Below are 23,024 nucleotides of genomic sequence, written 5' to 3'. Positions count from 1 at the left end.
TCGGATAAGAATGACAGGATTAAGGAAACTCCCCTAGCCTCATTTACCTGGAAGATGGGACAAGGAGGCATTGCCATTAGCATACAGAAAGGAGAACAGAGATTCCAAAGCAAGAACCGCATCAAACTCTGGGACCAGAAAAGCAGGGAAGCACTGCATGATGGGGGGATCTCTGCTCCAGATGTTAATGAACCCACACCTGCACACACCCTGCTCAGTAGTTATCAGACCAATTCTAGTAATAAATCCTTTATTGGTATCCAAAATAGTAAAGTTCCCTAATTGCATTGTGAGCTTCCTCCAAGGAACACTGCCCATAGCCAGAAATGACCAGCTCCCATTGGCTAGCCTGAACAAAACAACTTTGGTATACTTCCTTGAGCCATCAGTTTACACAAACAAATCTAGTGTTCTCCCTTGAACCATTGTTGTTTCTCTACAAAAACCTCTACTCATGCTCAAGTGTTCGGATGCCTGGATCTAAAATCTGCATCAGTTCCATTCAGACTTCATCTTCTCCTGACTGATCATGCTGGGGGCTCTGCCTGTCTCCAGCACTCTGGACCCTCAGCTACCACCACCACCTGGGACCCCCAGTTGATTCAAGCTTCACCGAGTGGTGAGAACCCAGCTCTCTCTCTCTCTCTCTCGGTATCGCCTTCTGACCCTGACTTGTGTGATCAGTTATAGTTTTCTAAACCTGACTTTTATAATCAAATTTAAGTTAGATTTAATATTATAACAGTTTTGTTTGTTTGGCTCCTCTATGGTTATTACCTGGCAATAAATAACTTTCATGATTAAGCTGGTTGCTTCTCTCTCTGCCCCCCACCCCCACCCTCCATGGGTGTTTTTTTTCTTTTCCTCATTCACTCTGCAGCAACGCTCCTCGTACCTAAGCGAAAAGATCCCTGCAGCACCCAAAAATCCTGTGGGGTTTGCTCATCAAGGGGTTACTACCAGAACAAGTGTAATGTGATAGTGGGGATAGGGACGTGCTGAACCTGGGACATACGAGGGTGGCAGCTTGGAAATACTGCTCAACCCAGCCTGCTCCGGCATACTCTATTCTGTGCCCATGGCATAGGAAGGTGACAGCTGGGAGGTGCTGTTGGACCCAGCCTGCTGAGTCCAAGGGCCTATGAGAGGGTGACAGCTTGGAAATGCTGCTTGACCCCGCCTACTGAGTCCAGGAACATATAAGGGGTCAGCTTGGGAGTGCTGAGTAACCCGGTTTACTCAGACACGCTCTGTTAGTGTGTGTGAGTGTGTGTGAGTGTGTGTGAGTGAGAGAGAGAGAGAGAGAGATTCTGGGGATGGCAGAACCCAGCCCTGGGGAACCTAGGTCCTGCAGGAGAGCGCCGTTGGGCGGGAACTTGCAGCAGGGAGAAGTAGAGCTCCGCATGAGAACACAAGTGACATATGGAGTACATTGACAGAAGTACAGAACCCCCACCCCCAGAAGAGTCAAAGTAACAGACAAAGCTGGTAACACCAGGACTGTCAATCCAGCACCTTTCGTGAGGATTAAGTTAGTGATTTTGTTTTACATTACAGAAGATGACACACACACTACTTCAATTGAAAAAGTGAACTCAATTTACTTGCTGGTACATTTATCATTTGATTTAAGGTAAAAAGAACAAAGCACTCATAAGGAGCAAATGAAGAGAGAGCAAAAGTAGCAGCTTAGGTGGAATACACAATTTCAATAATATAACAATATTCTGGAAATGCTACAATGCTGCTATACTGTGTCTTGCAGACTTTCAAAGGGGAGGAGAAAGATGGTTTAGAAAAGAAAGAGGCAATAGACTGTTTACTCATTATTCTCCTAACAATGAAAGACCCCTGAGGAAGTAAAGTAATTTTTAACAGCTTGATTTTCAAATAAATTCAGTTCAAACTGGAAGGTACTCAGTATTTGATATATTTACTGCATATGTGCTACTCAATTGCTTTTGTTAAGAGCTTCTGCAAATGGTTAGATAAAAGTAATACTTACTGGTAATGAACCCATGATGGACCAAGCGTTTTCTTAAACTGAGTAAGTCCCACAATATCAATGTAAATAAGTTCTACCACTTTATCTCCCTGGGTGGGGCAACCAGATCTGTTCCCTACGACCTTCTTCATAATCCTATCCAAAAAAAGGGGGGGGAGGGGAGGAATATGTCAGCACCTTTCTGCATTCATGCGATATGCAATTTGTATTGATAATCCAATTACACTAAAAAAACCACATTGGTTAATTATTCTAATTTTGCAAAGAGAGTAACTGCATATGTGCAATTTTAATCTCTTACTGCTGAAAACCAGTAAAACATTCTAAGAAGTTTACTGAAAAATGGATTAGGTACTGTAAAATAGAGACTTCTTATAGTAGATGCTTGACAATGAATAATTTCTCTAACCTAAATGGAGGTACAAATATAACCTGAGCAGCAATTTTCACAATGCAAATGCGATATACTGAAGCAATTTATATATCACTTTTAGTATTCTGTTAACTGTTTTATTATATCAGAATTCACTACAATATGGTTTCATTGTATATACTGTAAAAATGAAAGCTACAGAAAAAAGGACAAATGCCCAATCTTAAACAGGTGCATTATAAAAAGTATTGAAGTAGGACAAAGTGTCACAGACTAAAAACCAAAATGACTTTATCCTACAAAAAAGACTAATGTAAATTTGACTGAAATATGAGCATTTTCAGAGCACTTAACTGCATTAAAATTAATTTATTTAAGACTGTAAATAGCTGGATGCGGAGTGGGGAATATTATAAATTTAAGCTAAAGGACATGGAATTAGAATAGTAAGTAATGTATCTTGTTGCAGATGTTTAGAGCACCTGTAATGGTAAAAAATTAAGCTGCTTAGTTTGAATTTTCCACCATTAATTTATGAAGTCTCAGGAGGCTGCAGCTACAATGAAAACATAGCATCCCTTTCACAGTGCATATATTCAGCTCATGCAAATAATCTTCTTATCTCCTGTTTAGCGAATTATCACTTTCATTTTCCTCTTCAAGAAATTATATACAGTACTAATAGAGGCTTCAGGAGTTTACAATTTCTTTTTTGTATTCTAGTTTCATAATTGAAAATAATCTCCTTACTCCTTGAGCTCTGCCAGTGAAGCTGAAATCCTAATGTCGTGGCCAAGTAAGTAGAGAGATGTAATTAAATCACTCCACTGGACTAATTCACCAAGTGGGCCACCACTAAATGCATTCTCTGCGATCTTGAATCCAGATTCCTTTGTTAAAAGTCCCAAATGAACAAGGATCTGAAAAAGAAAGCCAGGTGTAAGCAGTAACAACATTAATTCTGCAACTAATTAACCAATGTACCTTATGTTGGTTCCTTCTTGCTCTCTCCACATTCCAACTCAAACATTTGTTTTTTTAGCTAATTTAATCAAAGAACTGTTACATTTCTCAACAGCCCCACCACTCTACTCATTGCAATAGTACTACTTCATTGCTTTAGACCATTTTTACAAACCACTGGAGTGCCTTTTTTAAACTTTTACATTCTCAGATATGATCTAAACCAGTGGTTCTCAAACTTTTTTACTGGTGACCCCTTTCACATAGCAAGCCTCTGAGTGTGACCCCCCCCATTATAAATTAAAAACTCTTTTTTATATATTTAACACCATTATAAATGCTAGAGGCAAAGCAGGGTTTGGGGTAGAGGTTGATAGCTCGCAACCCCCCCCATATAATAACCTCTTGACCCCCTGAGGGGTCCCGACCCTCAGTTTGAGAACCCCTGATCTAAACAATATGATTGCACAAGAGAATGCATTAAAAATGAGGGGAAGCAGACTGATATGGAGAAAAATATGATTCTATATATAAAAAGGTGTTTGCCTTTTTGTCCCAATAAAGTTTGAGATCAAAAAGATTATAATAAGGAAAACAGAAAATAAAATGTTACGATTAACTCACATTTTATACAATATGTGAAGATAGCAATTTCATCATTCAAAAATTGGAATGTTAAGTAATTCCCATTAAAAATTAAAGCAGTCTGAAGACTAATAAGACAAGATCAATTACAAGATAGGACCGTATTTCTTCTGCTCTTGGAGGACCATATTTTCTCATTAGGTACTTGCACTAGCTCGACACTCCAGCTGAGAAGGACAGGACATGTTTCTCCCTGGGACTACTTCACACAGCTGCAAACACAAACCACTCTGGACTGCGCAAGAATGACAAGGGTGCCCTACCCCCCACTCCAATGGAGGGAATTTTTCTCTGCAGCTCTCCGAATCCTTTAAGACCTTTGTAAATAAGCACTACAGCCTATATCATAACTGAGCACCAAGCACTGTGAAGAACTATCATCCTACTTTGCTGACAAGGTCATCTTGGGACATTCAGGACATCTTCTCTAACAGCATGGATCTGCACCACCTATCCCCACCAATCAATAGCCCAACTGCATTCCCACAGTTTAAATAGTTCACTCAAGAAGTTCTGGATGCCCTAAGGTAATCTCGAGCTAAGATTTGTAAATCCAAGAAGCATCATTTCTGTTTTGTAAAAGATAGTCAGGAACAACTGGTACCACTCCTGACCAAAATAGCCAACGCCTCAGAGAAGGAACCTTCCCTTCTTCCTTCAGACACAAAATAGTTAGACCAAAACTGAGCAAACTCACTCAGGAGACGTAGCCAACTATCACCCTATGTCAAACCTTCCATTTCTCTTTAAGTTCATAGAGAAGTTCACTAAAGGCCAACTACAAGCTCAACTAATTGAAACTAATATTCTGGACCTGGAACAACCTGGCTTCAGGCCAGGACAAGGAATTAAAACCATTTCATTGGCACTCATGAATGGTCTCCTGCTAGCTGATTGAGGGAAAACATCCATTCTCATCTTCCTGGTTATCTCTGCAACATTTGACACAGTCAATCATGAAATATTGTTGTCTTGTCTGAGAGAGGTGGCAGGAATCCAGGGCAATACGCTGATATGGTCTGAGTCCTTCCTGGAGGGATGCACCCAACAAATAGCAATGGAAAACTACACGTCATCCCACAAGGATGAGTTCCCTCTCTGGCCCTTTTCAACTACATCAGTTACTAGGTGAACTGGTCAGACAACACTGACTCATGTTGCTGGTACCTGAAGATGACACATAGCCCTATCTATCCTTCACTACACACAACCACAGCACTATCACAAAGTTGGGCTCAGTGATTGGACGAGATCAGCTCAGAGATGAAGAGACGCTGTCTGAAGCTGAACCTGAGCAGAAGTGATACTAGTTGACAGAGGAAAGCATTTTGAAGAATTGTGGACAAGTTAAAAAGTCTCCTTTGGTCTGCAATTGGTCAATTCAGTCTTTAGTTTAGGAGTCCTCTTGGATACCTCACTGATAAGCTCTCACATAGCAGCAATACTTTCTATCATCTTGGATTAGCTAAAAGTCTCAATTCCATCCTGGCAGATGATGACCTGGCCTCAGTTATTTATGTCTACCACCTCTCAGTTGGACTGCACAAATGGGATACACCTGGGCATGAAGTCTTCATTGCTTAAGAAATGCCAACTAGTATAAATTGCTGTAGAACAGCTCCTCAGCAACACATCAGACCTGTCCTCTGTTCTCAACACTGATTTCCCAGAGGATTTCAAATCACATTCAAGATCTCAGTCCTTATCTTCACGGCAATCCATAGTCTGGGCCCAGCATATCTAAAAGTCCATCCATCTAGAGCTCTGGGATGAAGACTGTGGTCGACAACTCCACTCCTCTGGTGTAATTTATAATAAGGGTAAATCTTGTCTCTGTGGGACACAGAACTTTCCCAAGGGCTAGTCTGAAACTGTGGCACAAACTCCCCCAGGAACTAAGGACCATCACAAACCTCCCCACCTTTAGCTCCAAGTGTAAGGCATATTCCTTTGATCCTACCTTCTCTAACACAAACACATAGCAACCCTGTATATTTTTAAAAAATCCTGCACCCTCCCCAACCCCTTTCCCCCAAAGCCCCTCTGAGATTCTCTTGGAAACAGGAGTAAGAACAAACAAGAGATTAAGTAATTTTTACCTCTTTCCCCTCAAGCATTGCTTAGATGACAAGCACACTTTCCAAAAGCTGTTATGATTTCAACTGCCAGAAGCGGTTAATAAAAAACTTACTTTTTTTCGTTTTCTTTTCTCCAGGTTTTGCTTTTCTGCAAGTGACTTAATTGCTTCAATCCACGCATCAGCCATTCGTCTGATGCGCAACATCATCCATCGGAATTCTTCATGCCTTGACATCATTTTGTAGAGGAGATCAAAGTCGGTATGAATTTCAGCCTTCAATTAAACATTAAATAATAAAATCAGAACTTCATACAGTGTAATTTTCTTAAGTGACAATCTATCATACTTAAACACTCCGTGCTTCACATCCCCCATTTGTAAAATGAAGAAAAATATACCACCTATCTCACAGGTGGTTAAGGCTTTAATTAACACTTATAAAGTCTATATAGACCTTTGGCTGGAAATCACCATCACTACAAAACTGTCAGTTATTTTTATTACTGCCTTATAGCCCGGAAAATACCAAAGTCATGAGTTTATGCAGAGCTCAGAAAGGATTTTTATTTGTACAGTATCATAGTTCTGTGTTTGATTATGTGATTACAAAGTGAGCCTAACTGGCTCTACCTCAGATAATCTATGATTAAAATGCACTAGAAACAAACGAGAAGTAGCCCAAAGGCACCATAATTATTTGTCATGAATGACCGAAGTAAGAAAAAGTTAGCCATGACAACATTAAGAAAGCAGCCGTAACTGGAAACAGTCCTCCTGCTAGAACATATTAACCTAAGAACAACTGATTCTGCAGAATGGAGGCAGCCTATATCCACAGTAAGGTTAATTATATAGCCCGACAATTACCCTACTATATGCAAGTGCTATACCATCAGATGATAATGTTTATAGCTCTGGAACATATGAAGAAAAACCAGATTTTAGGAAGAATAAAAATGCTGACACAAAACTAAAATACGACCAAGTGTATGAGCCATTTGCTGAGACTCTGGCCCTTGAGACATTATTGTTATGATTAGAGAAAGCTTGTAGTAAACAAATCCATCATTTTTTTGTTAAAAATGGACAGTTTACACCAATTCTGATTGGCCACGGAAGATACTCAGCACCTTTGTAACTATCCAGCAATATGAAGCCCTCAGTTTTGTACACATGCTTAACTTTATGCACTGCAAAAGCCCCATTGACTTTTTGTCTGTGGACTGATTAACAAACCGCTTCCTTGCCTATACAGTATGTGATAAGCTAAAGAATGAAAATGAATCTGTTGCACAATTTCACTGAACATTTAAATAAGTTTTAAGACATGGTCAAAACCACCACTGCTCTCACCATTGATTTTTGATCAGTTTCTTCGTCAGGATTTTTTGCTCTCCAAGGTAAATGAGGACACCAGTTTTCAACCTGCAAAAATAATGGATGGAAAAGTTCTTTTGTTCTGCTTTCAACGTGTGCAAATTTATCAAATTCTCTTCTATTTCATTTATGTTATATTTCCCTACAGCTTGAACGTGGCCATAATTGATCAATATGAAGTCAGCCTAAAACAAAGCCATTTGCTGTTATGATGTGTCTTCCCAGGAAAAGACATCAAAGATGCTTTGCAGTATAAATGGACACCAGGGAAAAATCTAAGATACAGAAAAAGCACTACTCATACCTTGAATATAGCTTATAGAAGGTCATTTTCAATAGCTGGTTGCTTTTTAGTAGGCAAAAAAGGAATAATAAAATAGTTTGGAATATATTACCCAGTTCTAAGGACTGGCTATAAAACCTGTAGGGATGGATTAAAAAAATACGGACAAGTATTCTACCCTGTATGTTTGAGTTCTCCTTTACCAGTCTAGACAAGAAACATTATACTGCCAGTGAGGAGACTTGTTGGGAAGTAACAGGGTAGGATGGTGCGGATGGCACAGGAAAATGCATGCGTTTAACAAAATGGCACCACATATCAATGTCAAGACAAAGGAAGGGTAACCACAAGGATTGAGTGACTATAATGACAGGGGAATCATGACAGTAGCTGCTACCATTGTACTCCTGTACATGCTCAAGGAGTCACTGCTGCTTGTATAATGGCTGGCTAGTATAGCACCTTCCTGCTCTTCAATTTAAGATCTGCAGAGAGGCAGGATTCTTAAGCTGCACTGAGGCCTAAGCGATTGGTTTACTGACGATGTTGTGGAGAAGGAAGAGTGTGTGCGCCATCTGCCCAACTCTCAACACTATTGGTGGAGAGAAGCCACTAAAGGCCCAAGATACTTGCACACGTATTGGGGAGAGGCAGAAGAGCGAGAGTGCGCTGGCCAGCTTGGATATCATCACTAACAGGGCTTGCGCTGGAATTCCATGGGAGCAGAAGTCAGTGTTGCTGTCATTATGCTCCTGTGTTTACAAAAACAGTCAAAATAAATGCAATATTTAGCTTAGAGATAAACAAGGAGGGTAAGGTAAAAGATATTACCTCACTCATCTTGTCTCACTCTTATCCTGGGACTAATACATTTCCAATGTTGTTATAGCCATGTTTAGCTTACTCAGACCTACTCTACGTTCTGAAAGCAGTCAACCCAAAATCAGTAGATGAACAGCCTAAGCTAAATAACATGCAAAAAGATTACTTAGAAAAGCAAATCACATGAAAATGATTTAGTAGAAACCATAACCTCATTAAGGAGTAAAAGAAATCCAACCCAGCTGGGTTCCCCAATCTATATACGAGCATTTCAACAAACGTCAGGACCTCTTCCACTCATCTGAAAGTGGCAATGGGGTCAAACCCTCCCTCCTCCGCCCCACTTGGGAAATGCCTGACTCTTCATTACACTCAAACTCAGGAAAGATGTTGGACATTGTAGTAATTAATGGTTCGTAATTTTAATCGACACAGGCTGCAAAAGCACTAGTGGAAAATACTAGAAACCCCCATTCTTGCAACCTAAGATGCACAGATCAGCTTGGCTTTGCGAAACAACTGTATTTTTTAACCAGATAGGCAGAACGTTTTAGAGCACACAGCAAGATATTTCTACTATCAAAACTGATCTGTATTAAAGGAGAGGTGACCAGGACTATTGCACAGCCCTCTCTTCCGGCTTCACACACACTTACACTGCACCCAGCAGATCTTGCCACAACCCTCTCCTTCTGCATCATAAACATGTACCGTAACTCCTCACTTAACATTGTAGTTATGTTCCTGAAAAATGTGACTTTAAGTGAAACAATGTTAAGCTAATCCAATTTCCCCATAAAAATGAATGTAAATGGGGGGGTTAGGCTCCAGGGAAATTTTTTTTGGCTATACTGTACAGTATTACAGTTGGAGGTGCCCCTGTCTTACCCCACACAGGCACAGCCCTCTGGCACTGGAGACAAGGAGGCTGGAGGTGCTGTAGGCTAGGAGAAGCACGTTGCACAGCAGCTGCGGCAGCTTCCCCTACTCTGCAAGCACCAGGGGCGCGGGGCTCAACTCTTGGCCTGCCCACTCCACCCCCTTCCCCAAAACCCGCACCCTTAACCCGCCTCTTCTTCCCCCCCTTTACTTCACACACCATGTCCTCGCTCCTCCCCCCTCCCTGCTCCCTCCTGCCCACCTCAATCAGCTGGATTGTGGTGTTCAGGAGGCAGGGGGGAGGAGCAAGGACACGGTGCGCAGGCTCCCCCGCCATCTGCTGCCTCCTGAACACCGCAAGCCCGCTGATTGCCGCGGGCAGGAGGCAGGGGAGGGAGGGAGGGAGGAGGCGCACCGTGTCCTTGCTCCTCTTCCCTCCCTCCCTCTTGCCTGAGGCAATCAGCTGGCTTGTGGCACTCAGGGGGCAGGGAGGGAGGGGGGAGGGGGGAGGACTCTGTGCGCAATCAGCTGGTTTGCAGCATTCAAGAGGCAGGGGAGGGAGGGGGAGCCTGCGCACCGAGTCCTTGCTTCTTCCCCCTCCCTCCTGCACGCCGCAAGAACAGCTGATTGCCGTGGGCAGGAGGCGGGGGGGAAGAGTGGGAAGGTGCTGATCCGTGGAGTCTCCCGGAGGGGCATAGGGGAGCTGACAGGGGGGCTGCCAGCTGTGGACAAAGCAGGCAGCCATATGACATTATAGCGAAGCATTGCACAACTTTAAATGGAGCATGTTCTGTAATTGAGCAGTGACATAAGATCGAAATAACGTTAAGCGAGAAGACGTTAAGTGGGGAGTTTCTGTATCATTCCCCCATCCTTCCACCCACTGCTCCATCTCCAATGTCTGGTCACCCTCACCCGTCTATTGTTCCCTCCAGCTTTACCTGCTCCTCTTTCCTTCTCCACTACAACCCCTCCCCGCCTCCAGCTCCTCTCACCAGCACAAATCTAGGTCCTGTGTCCACATCTTCCTCCTCAATTCTGGTGACCTTTGCCTCCATCCTGGTTCCGCTCCTCTCCCCATCTGCACACCAGTCCCCCAACATCTCATGCAATATCTTAGGGGACCATACTGTAGTACATTTATAAATTGTATATATACCACTGTGGGACAGGGATTGTATGCAACTTGGAGTGGGGGGTGAGGGTGGGAAAGAGGGGCTACCACAGCTCCTCCAGGAACTAAAAACAATGGGTGGGAATTAAGGTGAATCACACAGGTTGTAAGCATATCCAGAGAGGTACCACCCCCTGAGAGGTTTACATTTAATGTTTCAAACTGGACTTTCCAGAGACCACCAGACAAAGAAAAATCTTTTGGCATAGAAAGGCAGAGTTTAAACTGACACAGGGCTTTTTTTTGATTCAGCAGACAGTCCAACCCTTGCATTAGGGTTGGAAAGACTTTGGCTTAGTAGGGTCCCATAAGACTAATGGGTGAAATCTGATGAGCTTTCAGCATGTTTCCTCACAGAAAGTTGGAGAGGGGGATGACAAGTATCCTGCAAAGGACACGTTGAAAGAGTAATTGGAGAGGTAGGAGGAAAACCAAGAAATGAGAGAGTCACAGAAGCCAAAGGGAAGGAGAAGATTTCAAGAGGAAGATGTGTCAAAGATGGCTGAGGATGGAGTACTGGATCTGATCTTTGGCTAGGAAGAGGTCATTAGAGACTATGGCAAGGCAATAGGCGCTGACTCTGTGTGTGCTGCAGGACTGGAGCACCCACAGGGAAAAATTTGCGGGTGCTCCACACCCACTGGCAGCCAAACTCCCCCCACCCCATCCTCCTTCCCGAGCGCAGCATCCCGGCTCCTCCCCCCCGCCCCCGCCAGTGCTTCCCACCCATCACCTAACAGCTGTTTGGCAGCACTTAGGACTTTCCGGGAAGGAGGGAGAGGAGTGGGGACGTGGTGCGCTCGGAGAGGAGGCGGTAAAGAGGCAGGGCAGGGGCAGGAACTTGGGAGAAGGGGGTGGAATTGGGGCGGGGGGGTTGAGCACCCATGGGGCAGAGGGGAAGTCAGCACCTATGGGCAAGGTGGTCTCAGTGAGTGCAAGGGATGGAAGCCAGGTTAAAGAGGGTATAGGATGGTTCAGGAGGAGAACTTCACACAGCAATCGTAGACAGTGCAGTTAGCGAGCGTATAAATGAAGAGGAGAAGGGAGATGGGGTGGTGCTGGCTGGAGAAGTAAGTGCCGTCAAGGGTGGGATGATTTTAAGATTGGAGAGACTAAAGCATGATTGTATTGTGAACAGAAGAAGCCAGAGGCTTGGGAGAGGTTAAGGAGAAAGGTAAGGGAGGGGATGAGGATAGGTTCCTGGGAGATGGTATGGGGTCAATGGGGCAAGTGGAGGGATTTGAGGAGGAGAGCAGATAAACACCTGTATCTGTGATAGAAGGGAGAAGGTGGTGTTGCAGGGGGGTGGGGTGGAAGAAAGATAAGAGACAGCGGGGAAAGAAGGCTGAGGGTTTGGAAGTCATGGAAAGGTCATGTGACTGTGTGGTGGGGGAGGGGCTGATGGATAATGATAAAGAGAACGGGTGATGGGCAGAGAGGGAGAACTCAGCAACAGAGAGAGCAGAGAAAGGGAGAGCACAGTGATTGGTGAGGACCAAGCCAAGTGAATGATCTCTTTGACTAGCAGGAGAGTTGAATCAGAGCTGCACAGCAAATTAAGAGATGAGGGCAAGGATACTTGCAGCTAAGGGGTCAGCGGGATTATCAACATGGAAGTTGGAGTCACTGAAGACAAGCATGAGAGGAGAGATTCATGAGTTGAAATCAGAGAGGAAGGCTGTTGGGGAGGAGTTAGGTGGATGGGGACAGCAACATGGACTGGGGGAGGAGAGAATGTACGATACAGAGCTGTTCAAAAGAGGAAGAGTGGAAAGGAGGAGGCATTGGAAGCAGCAGGTACAGGTCTGATCCAGGGCAGAGTGTGTGAGCGGAGATGCTTCCATAGAGAAGACAGCTGCACAAGCAGCCTCAGATGAAGGATACAAGTCTGTATGAGAGCCAGGAGCTAGAGAGGGTGAGATATGAAGAGGTTGCGATTGTCACAGTTTCTGGGATTAGTGCGCCTTTGGTCCTCTCCGGTCTGTCTCGAGGACACCCACTTAAGGTTTCAGGCTCTCAGTGGCCACCTTTCTTGGGTGGGGACCTGCCTCTATCTCTCTCCAGATTGGGGATATAGGTTTGCAGTCTCTGTGCAAACTGTTATTCCCCCACCTTTATTCCCCAGATGGCATGATCTGGGTCCAGCATCTGTGGTTAATCTCTCTCCAGGGGCTATAATAGTGTACATGGGTTACAATGAACACAAAGCAAAATACATTTCTTCTTAAAGGTGAAAGCATTAAAGAGAAAACATAAAAACAATAAAGGACCTATACACATGCTAATTACTAATGTCTGTCTGCAAAACAAGACCTACAATCTTGGTGTCACTTTTGATCCCTCTCTCCGCCTTTCCTGCAGATTCTGGCCAATGCTAAATCCCACTGGTTCTTTAATTATCTCCAAAATTCATCCCTTTCTTTCTGTTCTAGCTTCCAAAACCTTGATCCTTGTTTTGTCATCTCTCACCTTTGCTGTTACAAACACCTTCCTTCTTGCCTCACACACCCATGCCTTGCACTCCGCAAGTCTCTCAGCATGCTACTGCTAAAATAGTCTTCCTGACTGGCTAGTTTCATCCCTCTCAGCTTTCATCCCTCTCTTCCTAGAATCAATGTACAGACTTCCTCTCTCCTTCAGGGTCATATGGGAACCCAAATACAGGCCCCAGTCTGTCCAGGTTAATGCAGCTACCCTCAAGTCAGAGACTTCAGTGGTGGCAGAGGAGTGTTTAGCAGTCAGCTCATGCTCAGTATAACTAAAACTGAGCTCTTAATTTTTCACTCCAAAATTCTCCCTACCACCTTCTTTCTTGATCACTGTGAACAACACTACCCTCTGGCCTGTCACTTAGGCACCATATTCTGCTCAGACCTCTCTAGGTCCTCAATCAAGTCTCTGACTCAAGGGTACCTGCATTAATCTGGACAGACTGGGGCTTGTATTTGGATCCCCATTGCTTTTTCGTGTGTTCGAGGGACCCACATGAGTAATGTTTTCTTGGGCCTTCCTCTTGGCCTCAGGTCCAATAATTAGGGTTATCAGAAGGTGACCAGTACTACGGTGATGTGGGCTTAGCCATTCTCCTCCCTTCTTTTTCCCCCGGGAACAAACTGGTGTGCCCCTTTTAGTACAGGCTTTTCGTCTTCCCTTTGGGCCCTGCACTCTATGTAGGGTCTTGCTAGTAAGTACGAGTCAGCTGCCTCTGCAACAGAAGCTGGGGATTTCTCCCCACAGCTGGGCAGATATCACAGAACTGCTCCTGAGCAGTTAGATCTACCAACTTGTTATGCTTCTGTCCCTTTACTTTTTATCCATTTCCTCAAATAATCCACCATTTTATGAACATAATCCCTGTGATCTACCAGCTTTATTGAGGTTTCTAAACTTTAAGCGATACACTTCTGGTGTGACTTGACCAGTTAAAGCCTTATGGCTACTTCACTGGGATCAGGGCCAGACTGTCTCTCTCTCTAAGCCTACATCTCACTTGTTCTCAGGCTCAGATTCTGTGGGCGAATCATTCAGATCTCATTGCTCCTTATGTTCTGAGAGTAGAGATCTCATCCTGTCCTCATTTCTTCCTGTAGCATTTAAGCCACATTCAGTACAAGTCTTTCCAAATGTCTTTTGTTATACTTGACGTATGTCTCTGGTTTTACTCATCTTCTCCTTCCTCTGTTCCCTTATTTCCCTTACCCGAAATAAACAGTAAACAACAAACAGTAACCTTTTTCTTTGTTTCCAACCTTCTCATTACGTTCTCAGTATCTATATTATCTGATATATAAGAGCTAGGAGTGTGACTTCATGTGTCATTATATAATGCCTGCATTTGTAATTTTTACTCCATGCATCTGAAGAAGTGGTGTTTTACCCACAAAAGCTTATGCCCAAATAAATCTGTTAGTCTTTAAGGTTATTGAGAAGTTGGTGTTACAAGACTGCTCATATCAGAGATGTGGCTTATCTAAGTATGCCCTGACCAATCTCTGTTTCAGAAGTTGGAAATAGTTGTGTTCAACATTTGGCCAATTATGACTACCCACTGTAAGGAGTATTCAGCCCCCCCTTAGCAATCGCAGATGGCAAGCTAGAAGACTGTTTGGCTGGCTAATACAGTAGAATGAAATGTACAACTCATACAGCCAGATTTGGAGCACCCTGAGGAAGCAGCCACTTTCTGGATGTGGCTGTTACAGACCTCAATTACTCAGGATACCTTTTAAAAAGGAGACAGCAGCAGCTGAAAGCATATGGTCCATGACTGAGCTACTGTATGATTCTGTTGCACACATTTATGATAATTGCAGCCTTTCCCATTTTCTTGATCGGCATTTGTATTTTGATCTTTAACTGACTGGAGAAGAAATGCTAAGAACGGAGAAGTAGTGGTGTACGTCTAGAATGTGAATTAAAAAACAAATCCTCCACTGTACTTTTAAGTCACACATTACAGTAGTATTTAAGCAACTCACAATCGTTAATGTATTTATTCTCAATACCCGTAAGGCAGGGAAGTGCTATTATCCCCACTGAACAGAGAACTGAACTGAGGCACAGAAAGGCTAAGTGACTTGCTCTAAAAATCACCCGCCACAAATTAGCCTTAGGGAAAGTTTAATTTCTTGGAATTGCAACACAAATGTTCCTCTCCAATGGCCCCACAACACGTAGCCACATTACCTATCATGAGAGCGTCTCTGTAAATAACTGCCTTTCAGAAAAGTTCAAAAGGTACTTCTTAGAATACTTTGCACACCAATGGCATAGGTAGGACAGGAAAAGTGGGTGGGCCACGGCTTTCAGGTGGGCAGCCAATGACGGGTGGGTGGGAGGGATGGCAGGAGGGATTGGGAGCGGGGGCAGGAGGAATCCAATGCTCTGGGGAGAGAGGCAGGAGAGATGGTTGGCTGCTTTCTTCCTATCCCCTCCAACTAGCCCTTACTTCTAAGCAGGCACCTGAAGAGAAGGCTGCTCAGGACACACAGGCTACAGGGTGCACCCATAGGGCGGAGGGGGGCCCCGCTGGGGGTCGAGCTCCATCCATCCCTCCCGCCCCTGGCTCGGTGTCTGTTAACCCAGCCGCATGGCACATCTCTCTCCTGCCGGCGCCGTGTACTATTGCCCCAGTCTCCGACCCCATTGTTAGGGGCCGGAGACCAGGGCAGCAGTGTGTGGCGCCGGCAGGAGAGGGATGCGCCATGTGGCTGGGCTGATGGACACCAAGCCGGGGTCAGGAGTCCCAGCCTGTGGATTCGGGAGGCCCCGGCCCACCCAGGCCCACCCATGGCTATGCCCCTGTTGCACACACTAGTGATCCAGCTTAGATGCCCATTACAATAGTATTTGGGCATCTAACGTTTGTTAACATTTATCCTCAACACCCCTGTGAGGTAGACAAGCACTAGTCCCATTTTACAGATGGGAAACTGAGGCAGAGAGAGACTAAGGAAATTTTGGTGGTGCAAGGAACTGAACCCAAATCCAAGGCTAATATGCTCAAACTACTGAATCATCCTTCTCTCCATGAGATATTAAATATGGTTATCACCTTCTAGGGGCCCACTAAAGGAGTGTCAGATATGCTTTAGGCACAAAGTGTTAACAGAAATCCGGTGAAGTTATGGCCTATTCTTTCCTTCCTATAAGTCTCAGACTGAAATGTTATTTAACCAAGTTTGTCTGAGTAAAAGCATATCTTTCATGACACTGTTTTGACATTACCTAACAGCTGGGAAGAAATACAAATCACCTCACTCACCTCAAAGCTATCGGCGGGCTTCCAAATGAAGCAAAAAGGCTGCTTCAGAGATGGGATTAGTGCCCGCATAGGAAAGTGAGTAAACAGGTGAAGACTAAAGGAGGCTGTGTGAAATAAAAACTCAGTGGGCAATGAGCAAAAAAATTTACTTTTTCATTTTTTAAATTTTCCCTACAATTTTTTGATGAGATCTGTGATTTTCTAATGGAAATACAGTTTTTCCACTGAATAAATCATGAATTTCCAAAGATACCATTTTGCCCAGAAGCAAAGTCATTCCTGAAAGTCATAGCTGAATCAGTGACAGTACGTGGTAAAATTTTGGTGTTTTGACCAATTGGTTATTTCGAAAATGTAAGCGAAAAATTATGCTATGAAAAACAAGCCAATTTTTTTTTTAAAGGGTGAGATTTTATCCCAAAGAAATAGACATATTTAGTCCCAATACCTAGAATCTTTAATTATTTTTAAAGTTAGGGGAGCAACTATTTACAGTATCCTAGAAAAACAACTTCAAGTTATCATTAGGATATTGAAAACAGCTGCTCCTCTAATTAATTCAATGAGGGTTTATCTTATATTCTAGATCAAAGGGTCACACTGTTTCATTACAACACAAACAGGAGACTCCAATCTAGAAAATAAGATGTTTCATTCGGTACTAAGTAGCAGTTGCCCTTAATAATTTTAAAAATAATATAAACTAACAGAAGATATCAACTATTGTATTATGTCATATTATGACAGTAACAGTAGTGCACAATACAACATGACTTGACATGTCATTATGCAGTATTACTATTGATATGTAATGACAATGTAAAAATAAAAAACAAAATAAATTTCAACTTAAAAAATTTGTTTTGAAATGCAATCCTTCCAAAGCAAAATATTCAAAAATGGAAATTCTAATTTAAAAATTATTTTTTGTAATGAATGCCATTGAAATTATCATGATTTTCACAAACAAAATTGGTTTTGTCAAAAATGTTCCAACCAGTTCTAAATCCTAGGTGTGCCTTTAAGCTGCCGGGTGACTTTGGGCAAGTCACTTCACCTTCCTGCTCCGATTTCATGGTCTAAAGTGAAGAGTGATATGCAGGAACTTTTATAAAGCGTTCTGAGATCTATAAATACAAACCATATTGCTACTGAAGGGGGTTTCATGGAAGCAGTGCATTCTGAGGAGAGATCTAAAAAAAGGTACACACTTGTCATACGAGATTACAGAGAACAAGGGGAGAATATACTCAGGTCTAATACATGTATGTTTTGTCATTTCCAAAATATTGGCACATGTATAATCAATTATATTATTTCTATATAGTGATCTTTAAGGTGGAATTGAAAAAAGCTTTAAAAAGCAACTTTTTTTTCCTGCTACAGTAATACATTTTAATATTTTAAGGTGGCTGCCCTCTTCCCTCTACCCATCACTCAGAGTTCTGTAGCCAAATTTATCATTCAGCTTTTCACCCGTATCACAAACCATCAATTCTCCATCATGGCCCACTTTGACAAATTACTCTGTGCAACACCATTTCCAAGTTATCTTTAGCAGCCAACACAGCTCATAAATCCAAACCATTGTAGTGGTTATTTGAATTTCATTTCATGCTTGCATTCACAAACATTTAAGCCTTCAACCTTTGCTGTTGGGCATTAATCATGGCATTAATCATGGGATTAAGTATGCTGAATTTGAACTCAAGGTTAATAGCATGTTCAACCAATATTAGTTTTACATACTGTCAAGGGAGAACTCTAAAAAGCAAAGACTCTCTGTCAGTTCTTCCCTAAATACAAAAACAAATTGATGAGTAAAGAACTGTTCTTCTGTTCTGCTATGAAGCACAAAAATCACACAAATTCATCAGTGTTACTTAAAAAGTCATTTGAAATAAGTCTGCAAACAGCCTAAATCCTTGCCAATCACTTAACCTCTTAAGCTACCATAGTAATTACAATGGAAGCAACATGTACAAATTGATATTAGAAATATATGTTGTCTGGTACAAGACTGATTGAACAAATCTCCTCTTTTAGTGTAAGGAAAAATAAATTAATTTTCCAAAATATTTCAGGTAGCAGAAAAGCCTATTTATAAAAATAGAGGGAAGTTAAACATATCTAACATTATATATTTGCATAAACTTTTTGATAGTGGCTTACACTCATAATGGGTTAATTATGTAATTCGTAAATGATTCTGTTATATTCTACCTTATATCCCTGGCATCTATAAATGTATAGTTACCTAATGAACCTTAGCCACCTCACCTACCATTTAGATTATATGCACATTCATCCTTCCAGATGTGAAAGGCTGAAAAATAAGGTTTGCCCTCCCCCCCAAGAACACATGCTGCATAAATCCCATCTTGCTTCATACCCAATACAATAGCTTAATATTTTATTTATTAACCATATCTTATTTGAAAGCAATGGTTCACCAAGACACATTTGAGTCACAAATTATTGAACTCAATGCAGGGGTGAAGTTCTATGGCATGTGCTGTACATGAGGTCAGACAAGATGGTCTAATGGCCTTAAAATCTATGGAAGTGTTTCCAGCGAGGTGTGATGATCCAGGGCTGGCCATCTGACCCGAACTACATTTGTACTATAAACTACAATGAGTTTCATAGTCTATGTATGTCAAAGAGTATGCACTTTGACAAAGCTAGGAAATGCTGTAAGATCTGCAGGGGTTAGAGACTATTAATGCACTATACTAAAAGACTTGAAGAAAACTGCTTGTTGTACCATTACCCAGGAGGGAAGAGATCTCTCACAAGTACCAAAGTGCTAACAGGATATAAAAATATTACCTTAATGAATTGTGATGCAAAAGGTTTGTATAACATATAATACCGGAGGTAATTAAATTCGCCATGGTATCTGCAGCCTCTCTCATTTCAAGTATATACATATACAATGGAAAAATCAAACACTGCATGATACTCACATTGACTAACACTACTTTAAAGTCTTTAAAAGGGGCATAAATAATGACAAACCAACAGATGTTGAGATATTTGGAAAGTTGTAATGAAACAGGGAACCTTGGAAATAGCTTAAGATAAGAAGTGTGTACCAAAAAGAGGAAATAGACAAGGACCAGAATGATACATAATAAAAGGTATAATTGCCCCTATATTACAGGTAGGGCTGCGATTTAGTCATGGAGGTCACGGAAGTCATGGAATCTGACTTCCAAAGACAGCCGTGACTTCAGCCAGCAATGGCTGGGAGCTGCAGGGTCACTGCCAGGCGGACACCCCCAGAGCTTGGAGCCGCCAGCGAAGGGGGACCCTGGAGCTCCGAATCCCCAGGGGTTGTGGGGTCCCCTGGAGCTCCCAGTCTGCCCGCAGCTACCCAGGCTCCCCATTTTGTCATGGATGTTTTTAGTAAAAGTCAAAGACAGGTCACGGGCTTCCATGAATTTTTCATTATTGTCCGTGACCTGTTTGTGACTTACTAAAAATACCCATGACAAAATCTTAGCCTTAATCATAGGGGAAGTAAGACCATCTAAAGACTGCACACAGTCTGTCACAGAATTACAGGGAAGGTGTTCCGCAGCTGATGGTAACTGTATGCTTCTCTGAATATGTGCTGTCTTTACTAAGTGTTAAATCAATAAATCCATCCAAAGCTGACTCATCTAAGGTTTGTTATCAAACTAATCCAGCCTCAAGAGAACCCCTCTCACTAAACAATCACAGTTAAAATTGGTTTCAGAGTAACAGCCGTGTTAGTCTGTATTCGCAAAAAGAAAAGGAGTACTTGTGGCACCTTAGAGACTAACCAATTTATTTGAGCATAAGCTTTCGTGAGCTGTAGCATCATCGGATACAATTAACTTAGGCTTGAATAGAGACTGGGAGTGGCTAAGTCATTATGCAAGGTAACCTATTCTCCCCCCCACCCCGCGAGGTTCTTGTTAAACCCTGGATTTGTGCTGGAAATGGCCCACCTTGATTATCATACACATTGTAAGGAGAGTGATCACTTTAGATCAGCTATTACCAGCAGGAGAGTGGGGTGGGGGGAGGTATTTTTTCATGCTTTGTGTGTATAAAAAGATCTTCTACACTTTCCACAGTATGCATCCGATGAAGTGAGCTGTAGCTCACGAAAGCTTATGCTCAAATAAATTGGTTAGTCTCTAAGGTGCCACAAGTACTCCTTTTCTTTTTACAGTTAAAATTGTTATCAATGATTGCTTATCAATTAATTGGTCATTGATTATTGACAAATTATTGATCACTGATTATTGATTACCAACAAGGTTATAATGGCTCACAAATTAAACATGAGCCAACTGTATGACGCAGTTGCAGAAGAGGCTAGCGCCATTCTGGGGTGTATTAACTCACATGTAATAAGCAAGGGCTGGTCTACACTAAAGCTATAAATCGACCTAAGTTATCTTATGCTTCTCAGGAAGGTGGAGTACAGAAGTCAACGGGAGAGCGCTCTGCCATCGATTTTAGCTTGTCTTCACCAGACCTGCTAAAATCAACAACTCTGCATCGATTGCAGCAGTGCCAATTTAGCTGTTAAGCATAGGCAAGCCCTAAGACATAAAGGTAATCATCCTACTCTACTCAGTCTCAGCTGGGAAACTGTTCAGTTTTGGGCACCCAACTTTAAGAAAGATGTGGACAAATTGGAGAGAGTCCAGAGGAGAGCAACAAAAATGATCAGAGGTTTAGAAAAGCTGACCAACGAAAAAAGGTTAAAAAGTTGGGCACATTTAGTCTTGAGCAAAGAAGACTGAAAGGGGACTGGATAACAGTCTTCAAATACATTAAGAGCTTTTATAAAGAGGAAGGTGATCAATTTTTCTCCGTGGTCACTAAAGGTAGGATAAGAATTAATTGGCTTAATCTGCAGCAAGGCAGATTTTGGTTACCTATTAGGAAAAGCTTTTTAATTATAAGCATAATTAAATATTGGAATAGATTACCAAAGGAGGTTGTAGAATCCCCATCACTGGAGTTTTTTAAGAATAGGTTGGATAAACACCTGTCAGGGATGTTCAAGGTATACATGTCCTGCCTCAGAAGATGTAGTTGACCTCTTGAGGTCCCTTCCAGCTCTATATTTCTCTCAGCAGATCTGAAAGCTCTTTACAAGCATGAATGATTGAGGCTCACAAACGCCTCTTTGAGGTAGGCAGCTCATTTTATAGATAGGGAATGCGAGAGAGAGAGAGAGAGAGATCACGTGACTTGCCCAAGGCCACACAAGAAGTCAGCGACAGAGCTGGAAATGGAACTTTCCCTGCCACTCAGTGTTTTAGCCAGCAAATTATACCTGCCTTCCAGAAGGGCAACAAAGAGTGGTAACAACATGGGAGGAAAAAACAAGCTGGAGACAAAAGTAATGAAAGACAAAGCCGTAAGTTCAATGCAAAAAAAAAAAAAAAAAAAAAAACAACTTTAAAAGAGAAAAACCAAAAAAACCCAACCACTCAAGAAACCTTGGCTTACAAGATAAAGGAGATACCTAACACCTGTAACGTAGTATATAGGAGGAGAGAACAACTGAATTCCATAAGGAGAAAACCCTTGAAAGCATTTCATTAATTAATCTTCATCTGTTCATTTCTGGAAATTTTAGCCTTTTTACCACATCTTTGCCTGGAATCATTAGAGAGCTGTTATTAATAATTGGCAGATTTAATAGAGAACAATGACATTAAATCGAATTCAGAAAGTATGAAAGGCCAAAGACTTGACAGAGTCGCCCTAGAGAATTTTGGTGAAAGCTGCAAACTGAATTTGAGGTGGTGCTGGGCTCTGGCTCTCTCCAGGTATTGCTTCTGGTACACCTTCCACTAACTAACCTGGGTTGCATGAGAGCAATGAGATGAGACTTGCAATGAATTTTCAGGACCTTCAGCAAAAACCGTCTCTTTGAGCAAAGACTGAGTTTCAACTGTAGAGAATACATTACAAAAATAGTTGTGCTTCCCAGGAAGTCACACCCCTTAGTTTTACAATCTAAGTATTCTCTGGGTTTGCAAAAGCCTTTCCCAAATCTCCCAGAATCCACTGCTTCAGGAATCTGTATTGGAAACTAGGGGATAGATATCAAGAGAGCTAAGCACCTACAACAGCTGATTAAAGCACCATGTGTGGGGTAAATTACAGATGAAACAGGATGGCTAGTGTGGACTCATTGCACAGTTGCTGCTTACATCAGTACAATCCCACTGATATTGTAACAGTACAATTCTCTAAGGCAGACATACCTAGGGAGCTCTAAATACTAGCAACTCCCTTTGGAATCATTTTAGTTTCTCTCTATCTCCTTACTGTTCTCCTTTTCCCACATGAATTGTACAAGTAATTATCCATAAATACCGAGACATTTTAGCGCTCCCTTATTGTAGGTTTCATGCACTTGAAGATAGACTTACTGACCTCACTGAGGTAAATAAAAAAGGAGCACGTAGACCCATCCACACCGTAACTTGCATAACATGGATCCGATCGCCACATATCTTTCATCCACTGAAACAAAACAAAAATAGCCAGTCTGTTAGGTTTAAGGCTTGTGTGTATCCGTTAACTTTAAAAAGCCACGTTTTCAATCAGAACTCAATTTAGGAGGGGGAAAAGCTATGTCAATAGATGAAACAAGA

The 23,024-nt window shown here is 42.2% G+C and overlaps 1 protein-coding gene across 2 annotated transcripts in view; it reads right to left on the bottom strand.

The window, feature by feature from the left end:
• MGAT5 (alpha-1,6-mannosylglycoprotein 6-beta-N-acetylglucosaminyltransferase) overlaps nucleotides 1-23,024 on the bottom strand; it is a 229,209-nt gene that overhangs the window by 88,130 nt on the left and 118,055 nt on the right. For both annotated transcript variants that reach the window (XM_074967256.1, XM_074967255.1), the window contains 5 exons: nucleotides 22,804-22,893; nucleotides 7,420-7,491; nucleotides 6,178-6,339; nucleotides 3,129-3,298; nucleotides 2,006-2,140 (listed from right to left, as the gene is read on the bottom strand). In XM_074967256.1, the coding sequence (XP_074823357.1) occupies nucleotides 2,006-2,140; nucleotides 3,129-3,298; nucleotides 6,178-6,339; nucleotides 7,420-7,491; nucleotides 22,804-22,893 (629 nt within the window). The remainder of the gene's footprint in view (nucleotides 1-2,005; nucleotides 2,141-3,128; nucleotides 3,299-6,177; nucleotides 6,340-7,419; nucleotides 7,492-22,803; nucleotides 22,894-23,024) is intronic.

Source organism: Natator depressus, chromosome 11 (genome assembly GCF_965152275.1).
Source record: "Natator depressus isolate rNatDep1 chromosome 11, rNatDep2.hap1, whole genome shotgun sequence".
NCBI lineage: Eukaryota > Metazoa > Chordata > Testudines > Cheloniidae > Natator > Natator depressus.
Note: the sequence above shows the minus strand (reverse complement) of the source record. Positions and strands in the feature narration are given on the sequence as shown.